This window comes from Castanea sativa, chromosome 6, assembly GCF_040712315.1.
Source record: "Castanea sativa cultivar Marrone di Chiusa Pesio chromosome 6, ASM4071231v1".
Lineage (NCBI taxonomy): Eukaryota > Viridiplantae > Streptophyta > Magnoliopsida > Fagales > Fagaceae > Castanea > Castanea sativa.
In genome coordinates this window covers 31,182,505-31,201,951 of record NC_134018.1, presented here as the reverse complement: position 1 = coordinate 31,201,951, position 19,447 = coordinate 31,182,505, and the positions used below count along the sequence as shown (strand labels likewise).

The window sequence follows — 19,447 nt, the reverse complement described above, 5'->3', positions numbered from 1 at the left end:
CACATCTCTATAAATGAAAACTGTATTAGTGGACAAATCAAGAAGTTTATAGCCTTTAATGCCAAAAGGATAACCCAAAAACACACATTTTCTTGCCCTTGGTGCAAACTTGGACCTATTATGAGAAAGAGTTGAGGCATAACACAAGCAACCAAAAATCCTCAAATGTGAATAAATTGGAACATGACCAAAAAGGACTTCAAAAGGTGTTTTGTGTGATAAAATGGATGTTGGTACCCTATTTATTAAGTACACAACAGTAAGAACACAATGACCACATAGATGCAATGGCAAATTTGATTGAAACTTTAAAGCCCTTGCTACATTTAAGATTTGTTGATGCTTCCTTTCCATAATGGCATTTTGTTGTGAAGTTTCAACACAACTAAGTTGACGTAAAATGCCTCTTTGGACAAAAAATTCTTTCATTATGAATTCAATTCCATTACCAGTTCTAATAGTTTTTACTTTCCTTGAAAATTGAGTTTCTGCCATTGTACAAAATTGCTTCAAGGTGGCTTGAGTCTGTGACTTATGTTGTAGCAAGTATACCCAAGTGCACCTTGAACAATCATCTAAAATAGTTTTTAAAAAAAACATACAACCATTCATAGTTGGAACAGAAAAAAGGACCCCACAAATCACAATGAATCAAATCAAAGCAATTATCAGAAGGGGTAATTACACATAACCCACCGGTGGTTTGGGCGAACATTACTTTGCCTACTCGTGGTTTGAAAAGTATCACAACCCACCTGTGGTATGTTTCCGTCAATCTCCGTAACCCACCTCAAGCCCAGCCATTACAAAAACACCTTTTTACCCCAAAACACAACATAACATGAATCAAAACACCCAAAACTCAGAAACTTTTCAAGAAAGAGACCTGTGGTGAGATCAACGTGTTCTTCGTGGTTTTTATATCTCTTTTTTGGCCTGTCCCGGCCTGGTGGTTTCATCTCATCATGGTGGTTCTAGCTCTCGATAAGTGGTTACAAATTTTCTCGCCATTAATGGGTTGTGGCTCTCCATTTGGTGGTTTTGTGTCACCATTTGTGGGTTTTGTTGGTTTTTGCATTTGGGTTTGCTTTATTTTTTTTGTAGAAATCATGGTGGCCAGTGGTTATTGGTGGATTTGGTTATGAGTTCACAATAGAGAGAAAAGATGATAGAGGTTTTGGGTTTTAGAGAATTTGGTTATGGGTTCACAATCTCAATCTCACCATACCCATATCAAACACCTGGCTTCTCTAAATTCTTCTCCAAATCGTCCTTGTATGTTGGTAAGCTTTTTTTTTTTTTTTTGAGCTTTAACACATTCCCACTATTCAATTTTCTCTCTTTGTTTGTTTTCCAAGAAAATAAAAGGGAAAAAATATTGGGTATTGTAGTTTGTGCTGTTTGAGCTTTATATTGCTGTGTAAAGGTTGAAACTTTTGATTTGTTTTCGATTGGGAAGGAGAAAGAAATTCTGGGTTTTGTGATTTATGTTGTTGAGGTTCTTGTAAAGATGAGAGACTTACTGAAAGTTGAGCCAAATGGGTGTTTAAGACTAAGATTGAAGAGTTTGATTTCTTTTAAAGTTATATGGTTGTTGAGAAAATTTGAGAGAACTTGGGAATGTGAAAAAAATTATGGGTTTAATGATTTATGTTACCTGAATTTAGAAGCTTGCCTCTATTATGCTAAAGTTAATATAAGAATTTTGTTTTTTTTGTTGACATAAAATTTATTTTCTGCTTCTGTTTGGTTGCTAAGAAAACTGGGTATGTTCTTCATGTTCAATATTTATGTGAATTGAGAGAGAGACCAATATCACTATTTGATCTTGTTTCTCTTGCATTTTTGTGCTATTTTTTGTTTTGGAAGGAGAGAGACATAAATACCTATTTACCCCTAATTTTAATAGAAGTGGGTTATGGAAAACAAATGGAACATACCATAGGTGAGTTAAGTGATACTTTTCAAACCACGGGTAGGCAAAGTGATTTTCGCCCAAACCACAGGTGGGTTTAGTGTAATTACCCCTTATCAGAAATATGAGTACTTTTATTAAATGGTAACCTCTTTTGTTTGGCTAAAGGACATACATCACAATGAAATGTCTTAGAAGAATTGAAAAGAGGTACATGATTATTATTCAATAAAGCCAACTTGTCATTTGACAAGTGTCCTAGTCTAGAATGCCATACATGTGGCTGAGTTTTATTAGCTGAAACAATAGCAAAAACACAAGATGAGGTTGAACAACTCTCTTCTAGCAAGTATAGACCATTGTACTCCTTACCCAGAGTAATTGTTCTCCAAGGAGCAAGGGCCTGGATAAAGCAAAGATTTCCAAAGAAAATAAGGCAACAAAGAATAGATTTTGCTATCTGGCTAACTGAAATTAGATTGAAGCTAAATGAAGGAACACAAAGTACATTATGTAAAACAAGTTTTTTTGAAATTTGGACAATCCCTATATGTGTAACTTAAGCAACCTCACCATTTGGAAGATTAACATAAGTATTCAATGTAGAAGTAATAGATGTATAACAGGAAATAGAATGGATCATATGGTATGTTGCCTCTATATCTAATACCCAATCAGATTTGCTAAAAGCTTCCCTATTAACAGTTTTGCAGAAAAGATTGAATGCTCTAAATTTGGAGTAAAATTGAATGGAATACCTAACATGAGGTTGAATTGAGATTGAGAAGAAGCTGAAGCAACATCAGAAGCTATACCAGAGGTACCTTCAACACCATTACTTACAGTGACTATGCTCACAGTAGCTGCATGATGTCCATCACCAAGATTACCTCTAGTATTGAGATATGACAACAACTGCTCACACTATGCCTTAGATATAGGACACTAATTCACTGCAATAGGTAAATTCTCTGCATTTGCTACTGATTTAGAGGAAACTTGATTTGCAGTAGCATTTTATTTTCCTTTTGGCTTGTATATGGGAGGATAGTCATGCAAATTGTAGCATTGGTCAACTGTGTGACCAGTCATGTGGCAGTGTGTACAAAAAGGCTTCTCCTTTTTGTTATTTCCTTTGTTCCAATTGGTATTTCCTGTATTCCCTCTTGTATTAGCATACATAGCTACTGCATCAAATTGAGGAGTGCTAGAACCGCCATGTCCAATGGTTTTGTGAGATTCCTCTTGAAGGACTAATGAATAAACCTTGCTCATAGAAGGAAATGGATCTAACACAAGAATCTAACTTTTAAGAGTCTCAAAATTCTCATTTAAGCCCATCAGAAACCTCAAAACATAAGTTTTGTTGCGTGAAGCATTCAACACCTTCATAGCACCATAAGAACACTCTAGAATTGGATCGTAATGAAGCAAGTGATCCCAAAGCCTCTGAATTTGATGTAATACTCTATCACTGACATCAGGTTTTGAGAAATATGAGAAATTTCTCGTTGCAAGTTGTAAATCTTGGGACTATTCCCTTGTGCAAACACATTTTGCAATTCAATCCACATTTCCCTTGCTGTTTCACAATACATGATGCTATTGGATACATCTACATGCATTGAATTGATCATTCAAGAAAGCACCATGGTGTTACACCTTTCCCAATCTTCATACAAAGGTGAATCCAAATCTGGTTTTGAAATCTTTCCATTAACAAAACCAATTTTCTTCCTCGCAATGAGAGCAACAATCATTGTTCTAGACCAAGATTGGTAATTCTTCATTCTAAGCAATGGTTGAGTAACCAAAATACTGCCTAGATTTTCACTCGAACTGAGGAAATAAGGATTGGGAGGATTAGGAGTAGTGGAATCATTGCTAACAAATGGTGAAGGTTGGATTGGAGTTGGATCAGATTGTTTGGTTGACTCAAAGGACACCATGGAAGAAGCTTCAAAGCTTTGATACCATGTAAAATTCTAGAAGACTCTCTCTAAATAAAACTGAGATTCTTATTGATGAAAACAATTGAATAGAGAGTACAAAAGAATGACACTATACAAAGCTATTACTTCTATATATACATGAGGCAAGAAAGCTATATCTCTGTAACTAACTCCCTAATTTTATGGAAGAAACTATTATGAAACTAATCCCAATCTAATATTACACGTGCTAATATAATAACTAACTTCCAGCTGTTATACGTAATTGCCTTCATTACTCCAAGTCAATGTATAAAGTCTTGATGAGAAGGCACTGCTTCTATTGTTTCTAACACCTCTGCACTTGGTAATACAGACTCTGTAGTGTTCAATTCATTATCATGCTTCCTTGTTCTGGTTGCTACATTAGGTTATTGACCTCTATTCTTCACTACAATTGTATCACCCAGTTGTACCTCACTTAACTAAGCTCTTTGCTTCTCATTTTTTACAAATTTATTACAATTTTTTATGAAATAACATTTTCGTATATATTGACAGACAAAATTTAGTTATAAACTTAGTTAGTTGTAGACTAAACCAACAATAGGGACACATATTATCTTTCTATTGTTGGCTACATGCAACCAAGTTTGTAGACAAATTTTATTCTATATGAATTATAAGTGTGATATGGTGCTACGAGCCTTGTAGCTCACATCACACCCAAGTTTGAAACTTCAAGGGTTAAAATTTTCTTCCTCACTATAACTATCAAATTATCAAAAGACAAAATGTGATATAGTACGTCCCTTAGGGTATATTCTTATGGTGTGGTTAAAGCTTCAATGGACTTGAAGAACATATTATTAACTAAATTCAATTTACCCTATTATAGATCCTTCAAAAATTTTGGTGTTATGAACAGGAAGGGAAATAGTTTTTGGTCAAAGTTTAGGATACCATACCATTTTCTTTTTCATATATATATATAACTTAGGTAAAGTACTTTAGATGCTGTTTTTTAGGTTTCTCTCTTAAAATTCAGCCGTGTAGCTACTTAATTAAAACATACACTTCCATTCTATGAGAAAAATTCATATGGCAGAATCTTAAGAAAGAAACTTAAGAAATAACACATAAGTACTGTACCTAAGTCTTGCTCATATATATATATATATGTGTGTGTGTGTGTGTGTGTGTACACACACACACACACGTGGTACACTAACCAAATACATGCCATGCATGCGAAATAAGTATTGTACCTAAGTCTTGCACACACACACACGCGCGCGCACACACACGAATACTTTGTAGTCTTCGAACTATTTCTTGTTGCAATTTCTGTTTAAATTTAATGTAAACTTTATATTCGAAATGTAAATGTGTCTTCATTATTTTCCCTATTGATAAATGAATCAAGGATTTTATATATTGAGCTAAGAATATATAGTATGAAATGATATATACACACAATATATTTGAATTTTTCTAGGAACATTGATAGAAAAGGCATTAGAAGAACAATTTGGAAATTCCATAGAGTTCGTAAAATCAGCCTCGCAAATTCTATTTGGGTTGGATGGAAAGACAAATCATCCTCACGATATTCCAAATCTCATTGAGGCGGCATACCAAGTTGCTAATTGTGGCTATGAACGTGATACAGCCTGGGGTAATAAGGTCAGAAACCATATTTTCTTATTTTTCCTACCATGAGAGAGAGAGCTATAAATTTTTATATGTTCTAGAGTTTCTGATCTTAGTAATTTTAGTGAAAAATAGAGAGAAAATCAATTGAGATTATTTAGGTGGTTCAGTATAGAATGAGCTACATATATAGAATACGCAATGAAAATCTTCTATCCCACGCAAAGTATTCCACCTTAGGTTTCATCAATTATAATATTTCAATTATTTGAAAAAATAAAGGAACATATAACCAACTGCAATATATAGCATAAAATAGAATAATTAAATTGGGGTAAACAAGTTTTATTTACAAATTGTTTTGAAGTGATGTTCAATTTTTTTTTTTTAAATGGTAAATGTTTGCTAGTTTTAGACTTGTATATGGATTTTTTTTTTTTTTTTTTTTTTAACAATACTATGGACACACTGAATTTCACAATTTGTTGACTTGTTTAACAGTAAGTAATTTATCAAAAGTGGACAAATAATGTTTATAACTCATAATTGCACACATCAACCTATTATAAAATTGGATACATATAGGATTGAACATCTTCCTAGATTTTTTTTTTTTTTTTTTTTTTATTATTTTTTTTTTTTTTTTTTGCAAAATTAATATGGTTTGTGCACTATACAAAACAAGAGTTGATTTAGGGAAATTTTTCCCAAGCTAGGTAGGTTGGAGATATGGATCAGCAACAGAAGATGTCCTCACAGGAATGAAGATCCATGCAAGGGGCTGGAAGTCTGTTTTCTGTATGCCAAACCCACCGGGCTTCCTAGGATGCTCTTCCCAAGGTGGGCCAGTTTCAATGATTCAAAGGAAGAGATGGGCCACAGGCCTCCTTGAGATCCTATTTAGCAAAGACTGTCCCATCTTTGCCACCCTCACTGCCAAGCTTCAACTCAGGCAATGCTTGGCGTATATATTTATCCTCACATGGGGACTATTATGCATTCCTGATATGTGCTATTCTGCACTACCCGCCTACTGCCTCCTCACCAACTCACACTTCTTGCCCAAGGTATGTACATATTATTATATTGGAAAAAATTTGGCTCCAAACACGTTTCACAATATCTTATTCCAACTCCATGATTTGATTATTAAAGAAATCATTTATATATAGTTTTAGTTACATGACTTTTTAGCAAATCATGTGTTATAATAAACCATAACATATGAGTATATGTAATAGGTTAAATCCTAGACTAACCATTCTGAAAGCTCAGCTTACTTAGTGTATAAGGCACTTGTGAATGTTTAGACCCCAAATACAAATTTTTCAAAGCAAGCTTATATTCAAACAATATATGTGCAGAATATGAAATATAAACAATGCCCAAATTATCAAACTACTCTAAGCCATATTTAAATCACAACTCAGCAGTAATTAAAAGTAAAGAGTAAGGGAAAGAGAAATGTAAATACAAGATAACATCGGAATGTGTTATCAAAGAAGTAACCGAAGAACTTGGCGAAAAACCTCTCCGCCACCCTCCAAGCAGTAAATGATCCACTAGAAAATCAGTTGGGATATATGAATAGCAATAAACCCTCCAAGCCTAATCCACCTAATGCACTTAAGCCCTCCAAACTTCTTGCTCCAACAAGGTTACGCCGATCCGTGTCTTCTCTAGCTTACTGGCCGGATCCCACAATTAGCCCATTGCATCAACCAATATGAATTGATTCTCTCTTGAATTGCTTCCCAAACACCAAGAACCTTCTCATTACAATAAATTTGGTGAGGTAGGGATTTGGTTTATAATCCTTTCATGAGTATAACAATGAAGAGGGTGAGAGTAGAGAAATTTGGAGAATCAAATGTATAAGATTGTGGATGAATCAATCTTGTTTTTCTCTAGGGTTTTTCTCTCAAAATTCTCTCTAGAAGCTCTCTACATTTCATGAATATAAGGGTATTTATAGTAGGGTATGAGATGGAATGTGAAAAGCTAGTTTTCAGCAAAACAAGATGCACTGGCAACTCACTTCGCGATTGGGATGAGTCACGAGTTTCAGTCACTAGTTACTAGAATGGTCAGACTGTACCTTTTGTCCTGTAGTGATTCAGCTGTTGTGACCCTTCAACTTCCGGCATGCTTCATACGTGTGCTACAGTTTGGTGAGTCGCCACCCGCGAGTCATTCGCGAGTTCTAGTCGCGAAACACAATTTTGTTGCACACACTTGATCAAATCTTCACACACTCTCACACACAACCTTTAGATTATTCTGACCTAAATACAAGGTTTATAAATGTTGAATTACAAGCAAATTTGGCACGGAATAAAGCCAACACATAGTTGAATAAATTCAACTTTACACATTCATTAACTTGGCTTGTACACAATGTACTAAAGGTAGGATTGAGCTTGTGCCTATATTAATGGGCTAATATATATCTCTAATATAAATAAATTATGATTTTTTTAAATAATATACACAAATGTTATTATAAATCCTCACTTAATAAATTGAAAAATATAACTTCAAAAAAGTTTGGAGTCGAACTTTTGTTCTATTATATATTTACATCATATTGTGGGCCAAAAGTTCAATTTTTTTTTTTTTTTCTGTAAGCCATTTTATTCATTTTAAAAAATAAATAAAATAAAATTATGCATGCAGGTACAAGAACCAGCTTCATATTTGTTTGTTGCTCTATTTGTCATTCGCAACTTGTATAATATATTTGTTTTTCTTCAATTTGGTCTATCAATTCGTGCATGGTGGAACCATTTGAGAATGGACAAAATAACTTCAGCATGTGCACAGTTATTTGGAGTTTTAAGTGTGATACTCAAGCTCTTGGGATTATCTGAGACTGTCTTTGAAGTCACAAAGAAAGACCAATTCGCAACAAGTGAAAGTGACAATGTTGATGCCGGCAGTTTCACCTTCGATGAGTCCCCAATTTTCATACCGGGCTCAACTCTTTTGATAGTGCAATTGAGTGCATTGGTTATGGGCTTGCTAGGGTTGCAACCACCAGCCCAAGGTATGCATGGGTCAGGGCTTGGGGAGGTCATGTGTAGCGTGTTTGTGGTGTTATGCTTTTGGCCATTTGTGAAAGGCCTATTTAGGAAAGGAAAATATGGTATTCCTTTATCCATCATGTGCAACTCAACTGCTTTAGCATTGCTTTTTGTACTGTTGTCAAGAAGGGCATCAATGGGTTGAAGATTTTGTTGAGTCCGAACACAACAAAAATTACTGCATCCTCACAACATTCCTAAATTTTTGTGAACTTTTTATTGTGTTCTTAACTTTATTGGATTTTTTTTTCACATGGATAATGGATGCTAATTTAAATTTATTTCATAAAAACTTGGATTTTCATTTTGCTGATTTATCAATAAAGAGTATGCAGTAGAACTGTAATGGGAATAGTTTATTGTCCAAAAAAAAAAGGGAATAGCTTAATCCAAGCTATTTTGGAAATCAAAAACCATAACAACAAAACCATAAAAAAAATAAATAAATAAATAAAAAACCATCATTACAACTAATTTTGATCTATAGAAAAATAATAAGATTTGCCTCCAAACCAAATTAAAAGAATCTTCTTCAACTCATTATATAATGATTTATAGAACTATTCAAGTGTAGTGTTTAACAAGCCAGGTAAACGTATATAAATTAAAGAATACAATAAAGTATAAAATTAACAATCAAAACATTCAAAATGCATATAACAATTAGGAAATTAAAGAGATTAAAATAAAACAAGAGTAGACTAACATTATCATTATGGAATTGAATCCCTGCCTCTCTTCTTAACACACGATAGTGATTAATGTAAATTAATCCAAAAAAAAAAAAAAAAACCAAAGTCATCATGCCAGTGTGAAGAATATCTCCACATTAAGACTATCTCCACATTCAATGTTAAACCCCATATCCCATACAATAAAAATGGAGTGAGCAAAAAAACATAAAAGAAATGATATGTTCACAGCGTTTAATTTACACAATAAATCATAAGTGTTAAGTTGCTAATGGTTCTAATCTAAATTCACAACTTAAATTACTTTTTTGTCCACTCATAACAACCTACAACTTAGAACTTGTTATGAAAATATTGTGCGACAATTAACTTAATGGAGTAGATAGAATTGGAAAGACCATATTTAATAAAAATAAAAATAACAGGCCTGAAATGCTCTTTTAGGAAGTATTAATTTAGGAAGTATTTGAGCATTCTAGTTAACTCAACTATCTGAAGTTTAATCCCACCTATACCAAAAGCCGATTGGTATTTTTTTTAGATATAGAATTTTAACTTATGTTGTCCCGATAATTATCTTTTTTATCATTGAACCAAGATACTAATCAGTTTTTAGTGTCTTGATTTGATGATAAATAACAAAATTATCAGAAGTGGACGCCATAAGTTAAAACTTTATAAAAAAAAATTAAAAAAAATTATGAAATATTTTCAAAAACTTCAACAAAAAAAAAAAACAAATTTTTTTATTTTATTTTTTAAAAATTATATTTCTCATAATAGTGATAATAAAAATTATAAAAAAAAAAAATCATCCATCAACAAATTTTTTAATTATCTCAAAAAAATTTAATTTATTAAGGAGACCCATTAACCCTGGACCGTCCGAACCCAATAAAATAAATAAATAGAAAAATAATATATTTTGACGCTATAAAATAAAGAATTCAAAGATCTCTTTGTCATTACAAGGGCAAAAAGAACACACAACACACCCCTCCTTTTTCAGTCCGTACTAGTCCAAACCAAAACCAAAAGTCCAAACTTTTTCTTTTTTCCACTACGTAGCTTAAGCACGGAAAATAAGGCACACAGTCAGACACATACACTTTGAGATTTGAGATTTGAGATACGCACACAGACAGTGATTCGTTCCACTCCTGTATAGAGATTATCAACAATGGCCGCAAAACTTCCAGAATCCCCGTTTGGGTCAGAGCCGACATCATCAACGAACGTAAGAGCGAGTCCAAGCACATCAGGAACCAACAACACTCATGGTGGAGTTCACCCCTCAAGACAGTACTACTTGGAACAGTTGATTGTTGCTCTTCACAATGATCATACCCGAGAGGAAGCTCTTCACCTCCTATACAAGGTTTTTCTTTTCTTTCTTTTTCTTTTTCTTTGTTCTTGATTCTCATTGCAATGTTTGGTAGCCAAGAAAAAAAGAAAAAAAAAATCTTTGGAAAGGAACTATAACCCACGCTGATTTTATGTTTAGTCATTGCTGTTTGTTTGTTTTCCTAAGATTTCTCGATTCTCCGCATCCAAACAAGTCGACAGTATGTAAGAATAATTAGCATATTTCTTCTCTTTTTTCCTTCACGTCCCATTGAAGAACCTATACTACAGCATCATATAGATGATCTTTTATATCTACAATCCTGCAAAATAAGAGATTTTGTATTTAATTATTAATTTGCATGTCACATATAAATGTATCTTGATAGTATAAAATAAAATAAACCATATGATTTTTTATTATTATTATTATTTTTTATATATATAAGGTAGTAGTGTCCAATCTTTAATCAAATTATTCTACTTCCACTCCCTACCATGAGACACCCAAGAAACTCCATAAATGGATAGTATCGTAGATTGAACAAAGAACTTTGTCTCGGACCAATAAGTACACCATCAGGGTGCCCCATGGAAAGTTAATCATGATGAAAGATCATCAAGTTTTGCTAAAAGGTTTGATTGTAAACTACTACAAACTATTGTGAGGATGTAGTAATCTTAACAAAGCACCTTCATATTTCTTGAATGGTTGCCAAGGAGAGAATAGAGAATTAACAGTAAACAAAAGTTGAAATCTTTTGTAACCAAATTATAATTATGGCTATTTTATAAGGTTTTAAGATTCTCATCTCTTTTCCCATGATATCTTGGTTTCCAAACAAACAAACCATTTAACCTTTTAATTTCCCCAATGATGATTTTATAGCAAGTTTAGCTGATTTGGTATATGATAGTCTCTCCTTGTCATATTTGCTATCTCAGTAATAAAAAAAATATACATAGACATATAAATAAATGGTTGGACAGGTAATCAGTAATCACTCCATTGTGCTCCATTAGATTTTTGAAAACACTAAAATAAAGGATTCTGCTTAAGCCAATGAGCTCTAGCTCAATTGGTACCTCCTTCCCTTATAAGTGCTAGATGGAGGGTGAGGTGATGGGTTCAAGACCCATTAAATGCATGTCTAATGTACCAATAAAAATAATAACGATAATAATTAAGGATTCTGCTTAATCCTTTTCTTGGAATACTCTGTAATTCTTAATTATTTGAAAAGTTGATATTAGAATTATTAAACTTAACCTAATAATAGAAAAAAAATTTCTCCCCTGGTCCCAATTTTAAAATTTTATGTTTTGGTAGGCTAGTATTGGAAGATTGTTTTAGGTTACCCTCATTTAATGGAGAATCTGAAATGAGTGTGGTTTTTGCCAATATAAATGCAGTCCCTTCATTGGTTGAGCTGGTTCTGCATATAATTCTAGGTCTTAGAAGGTAATTGGTCTCCATAATCTGGAGTATCAGCTTTGGAAAGTATTCTAATACCTATGTCACGGGTTGCTATATATGCACACAGAGTAATGGAGGACAGATTAAGAGACTCATCTGAAGGCAATGGACCATTTAAAGCTTGTCTTAAGTTACTGGACCTCAAAAGAAAGAAAAAATCTTTCTGAGCAACATTTTATACTTTATGCAGAACTTCTATTCTACCACTAAAACCAACAAAGCCCTCCTAGGTGTCTAAAGATAATACATCTGTATCCGGGTATAGCATAATGCTCTTACGAAATTGGGATGCAGTTAGTGTGGGTACTTATTAGACCCGTGTTAGAAACCAAAACAAAAAGGTAATTCTCTCAATACTTGGAGAAAAGTGAATTTAGTAGATCATTGCCTATTCGAATTCAATTAGAAATCACCAAAATGCTAAGGATCAGTTAATAACATAAATTAAGAAATCTGGGACTTACTATAGAGTCTACAGAATCTTGTAAAATTCTTATAAAAAATGCATATGGTCTAATAGATTATTGAGATTGCCTCAATGATTTCATAAGAAACTATAGTTGAGAATCTTACTGGGTTTGAATCTCCCCTTCCCCCAAGGGGCCAAAATTTACTTTCCAATTTAACATTAATTTATGCAGTAGGGTGCTAAGGATTTTTACCTCTGATTGGTTGTTATTTTTTTTTTTAAATTAACTTCCACTTTCTTTTTCAAGTATTATTCTAATATTCTGTGTATATGTCAAATGAATTTTTAAACAAACAAAATTTTGCCTTCTTTTTATCCAGTCTTGTGGAGCTCATGAAGATTTAGCTCTATTGTTATGGCATTCCTTTGGAACGATATACATACTCTTAAAGGTATGGCATGCTTCTGAATTTTTCAGGATGCTTTTTCCAATTAACAGTTATAGTTCAAAAGGTTTTGTTAGATCATCTTTTCCCATTAATCTTACAATAAATTTTTCCTTTATTTCTCTTTAGACATTATATTCTTATATACATCAAATTGAAAGGTTTCTTTTGTTTCCTATATATTTGAAAGGAAATATAACTAACTCTCAGTCTCAAGATTGATGTTCATGATTGAATTTGTCATTATTTCAGGAAATAATTGCAGTATACCGCTTAATATCAGCCCCAGAGCTTACAGAGAGTGTATTAATGCGCGTATGCAATGCTCTTGCTCTACTTAAGGTTATGAGGCCTATAGCTCTACTATCTTCTACTTTTGATTCCCTTTTTTCTTTGTTTCCTTCTTTTAGTTGGCTAATATACTTGTTTTATGGTTGATATGGATATGGGCCACATTTTTTATTTTTTGTTGAGAAAAATACTTTTGCCTCCTCTTTCATTTGCTTCATCTTTCTTCCATTTAAAATCAATTGGGTGGTTACTCTGTGCAGATTGTCAATCATTCTCAAGAAATCAATATATTTTTAGCTAAATTTTGGCTATGGACCGAATGATTGAGTTTTCAGGGAGAGATTTGTGTGATCAAACCATGACTACAAGCATATGTCCTAAGGAGTACATTTTTTTGTAGCTGTTCACTCACTAGCACCATCAAACACCTTTTAAATCTTTTCATTTTCTTTCTAGTTAAGGATGTACTTTCATAGTGAGTAATTTTCTCATTAAAATTAAGAAATGGCTGATATGTTGCTTTTCTTTTACAGTGTGTAGCTACTCACCCAGATACAAGGATGCTGTTTATCAAGGGTAATTTTACCCAATCCTTAAAATGAATGACTTATTGCTTGAATTTTGCAGAAGTCCAAATTACATTTTAGTTTCTTTACAAGCAAAAGGAGCAGGGAGTTGTATACATTTTGAAATCATAATATAAATGCTTACAAAGACTATTTTTGATCAACATGTGGGGCTCTAATTTTTTCATCCATATTTTGGTGACATATGGGACTTAATGCTACATATCATGTGATTTTCTCCATCATCTCATTGTAGAAAATGCTTTTCACGTCTTTTGCCTCAGTACTTGAGTTGTTCGTGGTTGGCACTAGGTTCTAGCTGTTGGCAAGGATGCTATACAGATATATTGGTTTTGGTCACTGACCATAATTTTTGAAGTGGTTTACTTCCACAGACTTCTGTTTTGTTTAGAATTAAGTAATTAGGCATAAAACTTGAACTTAATGATGATATTTATACCCAATAATTGCACTTGCAATGCTTTAAAGTGTATTCTTATGACTCTCTGCAACCCATTTTGGAGTCAAAAGAGGTCCCTTCAACAAGATACCTTATTCTTTTTGATAAAATATAAGGTATTTATTTATTTATTCATGCAGTGTATTTGCATCATTTCATGAGAAGATTCACTTGATACACAGAATTCAATGTTGCCATTACTAGTGCCTCTTAGGGCTATAGTGACTCTCTAATTGAATTGCATCCTTTGCAGCTAGAATACCACTATATCTATACCCTCTTCTTAACAATACAAACAAGGAATCGTCTCATGAACGTTTACGGCTTATCAGCTTAGGTGTTATTGGTGCCTTAGTGAAGGTAGTTTTTCCTTCTCATCAGTAGTCTTAACTATTTTGTCTTCCCACATCTCTAAATTATTATTGCTGGAAAATTTGATCTCTAGTCAATTTTTTCCCAAACAAATAGTTCAAGTGCATTAGACAAGAAACAGTTTGCTTTATATCTGTTCTGTATAGGCTAATTTTTATTAACTTAACAAAGTTAATATTTCATCCTTATTCTACCTGCAGGCTGGTGATGCAGAAGTTATTACTGTCCTCATTGAAAATCAAATAATCGATCATTGCATACACTGCATGGAGGTGGGCAGTGTATTGTCAAAAACAGTAAGTGGCTGGGAATTCTTGATTGTTGGAAAATAGTTGCATTGATCAAGTTGATGCATTCTGTTTAATCTTCTTTCATAGTTATGATTACAATTATCTTGGTAGCCTAATGGGTGATTTATATTTGTAGAGTGTGATTTACTATTACAGTTCATTCATATAGCTAGGTGGCAGTTTAGTTGCTAGTCTTCTGGTTTGAAAAGAACAACCATAAGCTGTGAAATTATCACAGCTGCCTTATCCGACTGTAGGTCAAAAGAAAAATTTTAAGTGGACAACTGATACCTAGTAAGTAATTTAGCAGAATTAAAAAAAATAAAAAAATAAAATGTGGAGGGAATCCTCTGTCTAAACATAGAGAAAAAGTATATATGAACCTCATTTGATTTTCATTTATAACTTTTGTTCAAGCATGCATAGTATGGCTTATATTATCATAGCGAAAATCTATTTTGGTCCCCACAATTTAGGGTCACAGTCAATTTGGTTAACTTGCAGTAATTTGGTCCTACCATCAACTCACTAACAGAAATTGACTGTAGTTGAAAATTATAAGGACCAAATTGACAGTGGCCCAAAATATAAGAGTCAAAATGGTATTTTTGCCTATTATCATTGTATGTCTACATGCATTTAATAAATCAATCATGAATTGTTGATATATTTGACAATACAGGTTGCCACATTTGTTGTTCATAAAATTCTACTGCAAGATGAGGGGCTGAAGTATTGCTGTACTTTTGCACACCGATTTTATGCAGTAGGCCACACTTTGGCAAAGATGGTAGAGAATCTTCCTGAGGAACCCTCAGAACAACAGCTACAGCTGCTAAAACATATTATCTGTTGCTACCAAAGGCTCTCACAAAGTCCAAGGTCAGCTAAACATTGTACATGGTCTGATGGCTGGTGTACATAAATTTTTTTTTTTTTGTTTAAAACTCATGTTATCTATTAATAATATGGGTTAATTTTTATTGTAGGGCGTGTGATGGTTTAAAATTCTGCCTTCCCACAAGGTTAAGAGATGCTACAGCCATAAACCTCCTACGTGTAAGTTCTTCAAAAATTCATTAATGTTCTTGTGTTGTTGAGGAATTTGGGAAGAGGGAGGCTTAACAAGTTTCACACACACACACACACAAGTGCAAGCAAAAAAAAACCCAACGTTGCTCTTTTTTATGTATTATACTCTAGAGAGTTGTTCTTTCATGAAGTATTTGGGTTTTATAAGTTTGCCAACATCCGGAGTGTATTCATGTTTTCTAACCTACTTTTCAATCGAGATACGCCTGCCAAATTATTGCAAAGAATGATTTCACATGGTGTATGCATCAGCATCTCCCTCAAAATAAGGGGTAAAAAAAAGAGAGGATTTTGTATTTGATAGCACTGAGAAGGATCAACAGAATTTCTTTATCTATGACAATTTCAGGGGATACATGTGAATTTTCAGATATAAAGAGATGATATAAAACTTGATGGACAAGAAATTCTAAAGGAATAATTTTGGTATCTTGAATCAATGGGGAGATTAAGGAGGATGTAGCTTGTTAAATAAAAGTGGGGTGGATAAAATGAATACGTCCTTTGTGAGCATTATAAGACTGAAGAATGGCATATAACCTACTATACTTATGGTCCAAAATGTTGGGCTATTAAAAATGAAGAATGTTAAAATGGATGTGTTCGAATACTAGAAAAGATAAAGTAAAAGAATGAACTCATCTGTGCAAAAGTAGGGGTGACTCTTATTGAGGAAAAAGAGGGGAGATGATTTGGTTATAAGCAAGAGTAATTAACATGCCGATGAGAGAGTGATTTAATTTAAGTTGACATGGTGAAAAGAGATATATGGTAGCCTAAAATAAGTTAGGTATAATTAGTGCAGAATGATATGTTAGATACAAAGAAAACAAAAGGTATGATTTTGCGCAGTATAGAATGTTGGAAATGATACATGTGATGAACTCCATTTTTTTAAGTATGTGTTAAACCCCAATTAATTGGCAATGGCCCCTACACATACCCTTGAAGGGGGGTAACTTCACATTGTCAAACAATTGCAAGGAAGTCTCACTGTCAAGAATCAGTAGGTTTTATTTTCAGAAAATTGAGAAGATCACTTCACATCATTACCTAAAGGAGGCTTCCTAGACTCCTGTCAGTCAGACCATTTTCCTATCCTTTTGAATTGCGGAAATATTCAGATGATCTGACAGTAGTCTAGGAAGCCTCCTTTGGGCAATGGTTAAGATGTGTACAGTAGGTGAACTTGGTGGGATTCATACCAGCTCCAGGGATCCTTGAGTTATATAATATCTAATAAACTCAAAGCCTCAAAGCTGGATATGAAGAAATATACACATTGAAACTTGATAGTAGTGCCTACACAGGTGTGTTATACACGCATGAAGCATACGTGTTTGTCAGCATGACTGCAATATTCCCATTAGTAATTGTAGTAAGTGTTGCTCCAGTTCAAACCAAACTAGAGTATTCTAGTTTATTATAGACATGTTTTATTTAAGCTCTGATTATGGGAAACCTTGAATGTTTGGTTTTCTACATTTTGTTTAATGAATAACTGTTTTTCCACATTATCATGACTCCTTGTGCCATTTTTCCTTTCCAGGTTGACCAAACAACCATAAGGTTGCTGGAACAATTAGTTTACAATGTCTCGATCGGACACCAATCTACAACAAAACCGTTTGGAAAGTCACTTATGCACTTGGTTAAAGGCTAAGCCGAGCACGACTGTGTCCACCATGCTGTACCAGCTCCAGTAGAATTAACATACTATCTATACATAGTTCAGATTAATTCTGTCCTTGTATTATTGAGTTATCAATGTATATTATGTTACTACGTGTCTAAAACATGTAGTAGCTCATCATAAAATCAGCGTATACCTTTACATATAACTTAATATAAGCTGTACTTGCTGTTTGAATTATATGTTTCTTGTTGGTTTTCCACTATTATTTTGTTGGATGTAGAGCAATACTTTCCTCAATTTCCAGGAAAACAAGATATTTTTCTTGTTGCTTTTTCATTTCCCATTCCTTTCCAGGACGTTTGAGTTATCCTTATCCAGTTTGGAGAGACTCAACTAATTGTTTTCTTAGAAAGTGAGGAAAAGGATTGCTACATAAGTGTGAGGAGAGAAGGGGAGGATGAAAATGGTTAATTAGTGCCTATTGCAGCTACTTATGGGTTGTATCCTCTTCTCTCCTTACAACTACTTATGGAGTAAGATGAATGTGAACAGTCTTGTTATGTGGTTGTTTAATTACAATGTAGTACTTTACTAATATTCTCTTTAACATTTTCCCATGTTCATGCTTTTACCACTTACATGTAATTAGACCCAGTATCATTTGCGAAGCCTGCTGATGCAAATGGCTAAGATATTGCCATCACTCACATACTTAGAGTATACCTAGCAGGAGCCAATGTTTAGGGAAAAGCAACTTCTATTTTTGCTTTTCACTTTTTCAAATACAATCTCTAAGAATTCAAATTCTTGTTCTTTTTCTGTTTTATTTAAAAATTTTGTTTATTCAAACACATTATTCCTTTCTCTCTCTTTTTTTTTTTTTTTTTTTTTTTGTTTGCGTATGCCCTTTTTCTGTCAACCTGTAGCGTTCTCTTATTCTTCTCTTTTTTAACTGATATCCCCCTTTTGTAACAAACCTCTCCACCCATGAATCCACAATCCGCAACCCGCTCATCCCACATTGTTCTCTAAACCTCCTCCACCTCACCTCCCACCACACAAACCTTTCTCACCTTGTCATCGACTTGGTTTGTTATGTTCTAAATATTTAGGATTAAATTTTTAGGAACTAAATTTGTGTATGTTGGCAAACCGTGAACAAAAACTAGTCTAGTAAAAGTTTTAGAGGTTGCTCAAGTTCATACAAGTCAAGTTTCAAGAACATTCAAGCTTCAGAAAGAAGTATTATGAATCTGCCTTGCTCGACCGATAGAAACACGAATTCTGTAGATTTCAAATCAGGCCCGAAAGCCCACGAAACGTTTAGGGTTTGAGTCCGATACTGCTAGGTATAAAAGCAAAACCCTAATACATGTTTTTCAAGTCTTGTGAGTTACTCATGTGAGATCTGTGAGATTTTGTAACCTCTAACTCACAAGCATCTACTGGAATGATCCAAACACAAGAACCAATGGAGATAAGTTGTTGCAACAAGATCAACTACTACTGATGATCTAAAGCTTCGAGTAGGATTTCAAAGTCACAAACAGGAGAATTTATGTGCAACAAATTCAGAATAAAAAAGTCCGTGAATTTGGAGCTGCGTATAGTCATGTAAGTATTACAAGAAGTAGCATTATATTTAGGGTTAAATCTATTGTAAACACTTTCATTCTTTTGTTCCTTGTAGATTGTTTAAATTAAATTCTCTCCAGGTTTTTTACCTTGAAACTAGACAGTTTCATTACTTTTTCTAAATCATCATATTGTTATGTTCTTTATTTGTCCAC

General features: G+C 33.5%; 2 protein-coding genes across 2 annotated transcripts in view; both read left to right on the top strand.

Annotated features, from left to right (window-relative positions):
- Window positions 1–8,727, top strand: part of LOC142639789 (cellulose synthase-like protein H1) — a 35,432-nt gene extending 26,705 nt beyond the window's left edge. The window contains exons 6-8 of the mRNA XM_075813925.1: window positions 5,345–5,532; window positions 6,216–6,566; window positions 8,176–8,727. Of these exons, the coding sequence (XP_075670040.1) occupies window positions 5,345–5,532; window positions 6,216–6,566; window positions 8,176–8,727 (1,091 nt within the window). The remainder of the gene's footprint in view (window positions 1–5,344; window positions 5,533–6,215; window positions 6,567–8,175) is intronic.
- A 1,672-nt stretch (window positions 8,728–10,399) lies between these two features.
- On the top strand, window positions 10,400–17,731 carry LOC142638593 (cell differentiation protein rcd1-like). The gene is made up of 9 exons (XM_075812629.1): window positions 10,400–10,652; window positions 12,885–12,956; window positions 13,203–13,292; window positions 13,775–13,817; window positions 14,521–14,627; window positions 14,840–14,935; window positions 15,612–15,811; window positions 15,919–15,988; window positions 17,571–17,731. The coding sequence occupies exons 1-9, from the start codon at window positions 10,455–10,457 to the stop codon at window positions 17,682–17,684; spliced, it is 990 nt and encodes a 329-aa protein (XP_075668744.1). The 5' UTR covers window positions 10,400–10,454; the 3' UTR covers window positions 17,685–17,731.
- Window positions 17,732–19,447: the final 1,716 nt, after the last annotated feature.

Coding starts and splice junctions, on each gene's coding strand:
- LOC142638593 (XM_075812629.1), top strand. CDS start 10,455: ATGGCCGCAAAACTTCCAGAATCCCCGTTTGGGTCAGAGCCGACATCA. Junction 12,957..13,202: donor CGATATACATACTCTTAAAG/GTATGGCATGCT, acceptor TCATTATTTCAG/GAAATAATTGCAGTATACCG. Junction 14,628..14,839: donor TTATTGGTGCCTTAGTGAAG/GTAGTTTTTCCT, acceptor TTCTACCTGCAG/GCTGGTGATGCAGAAGTTAT.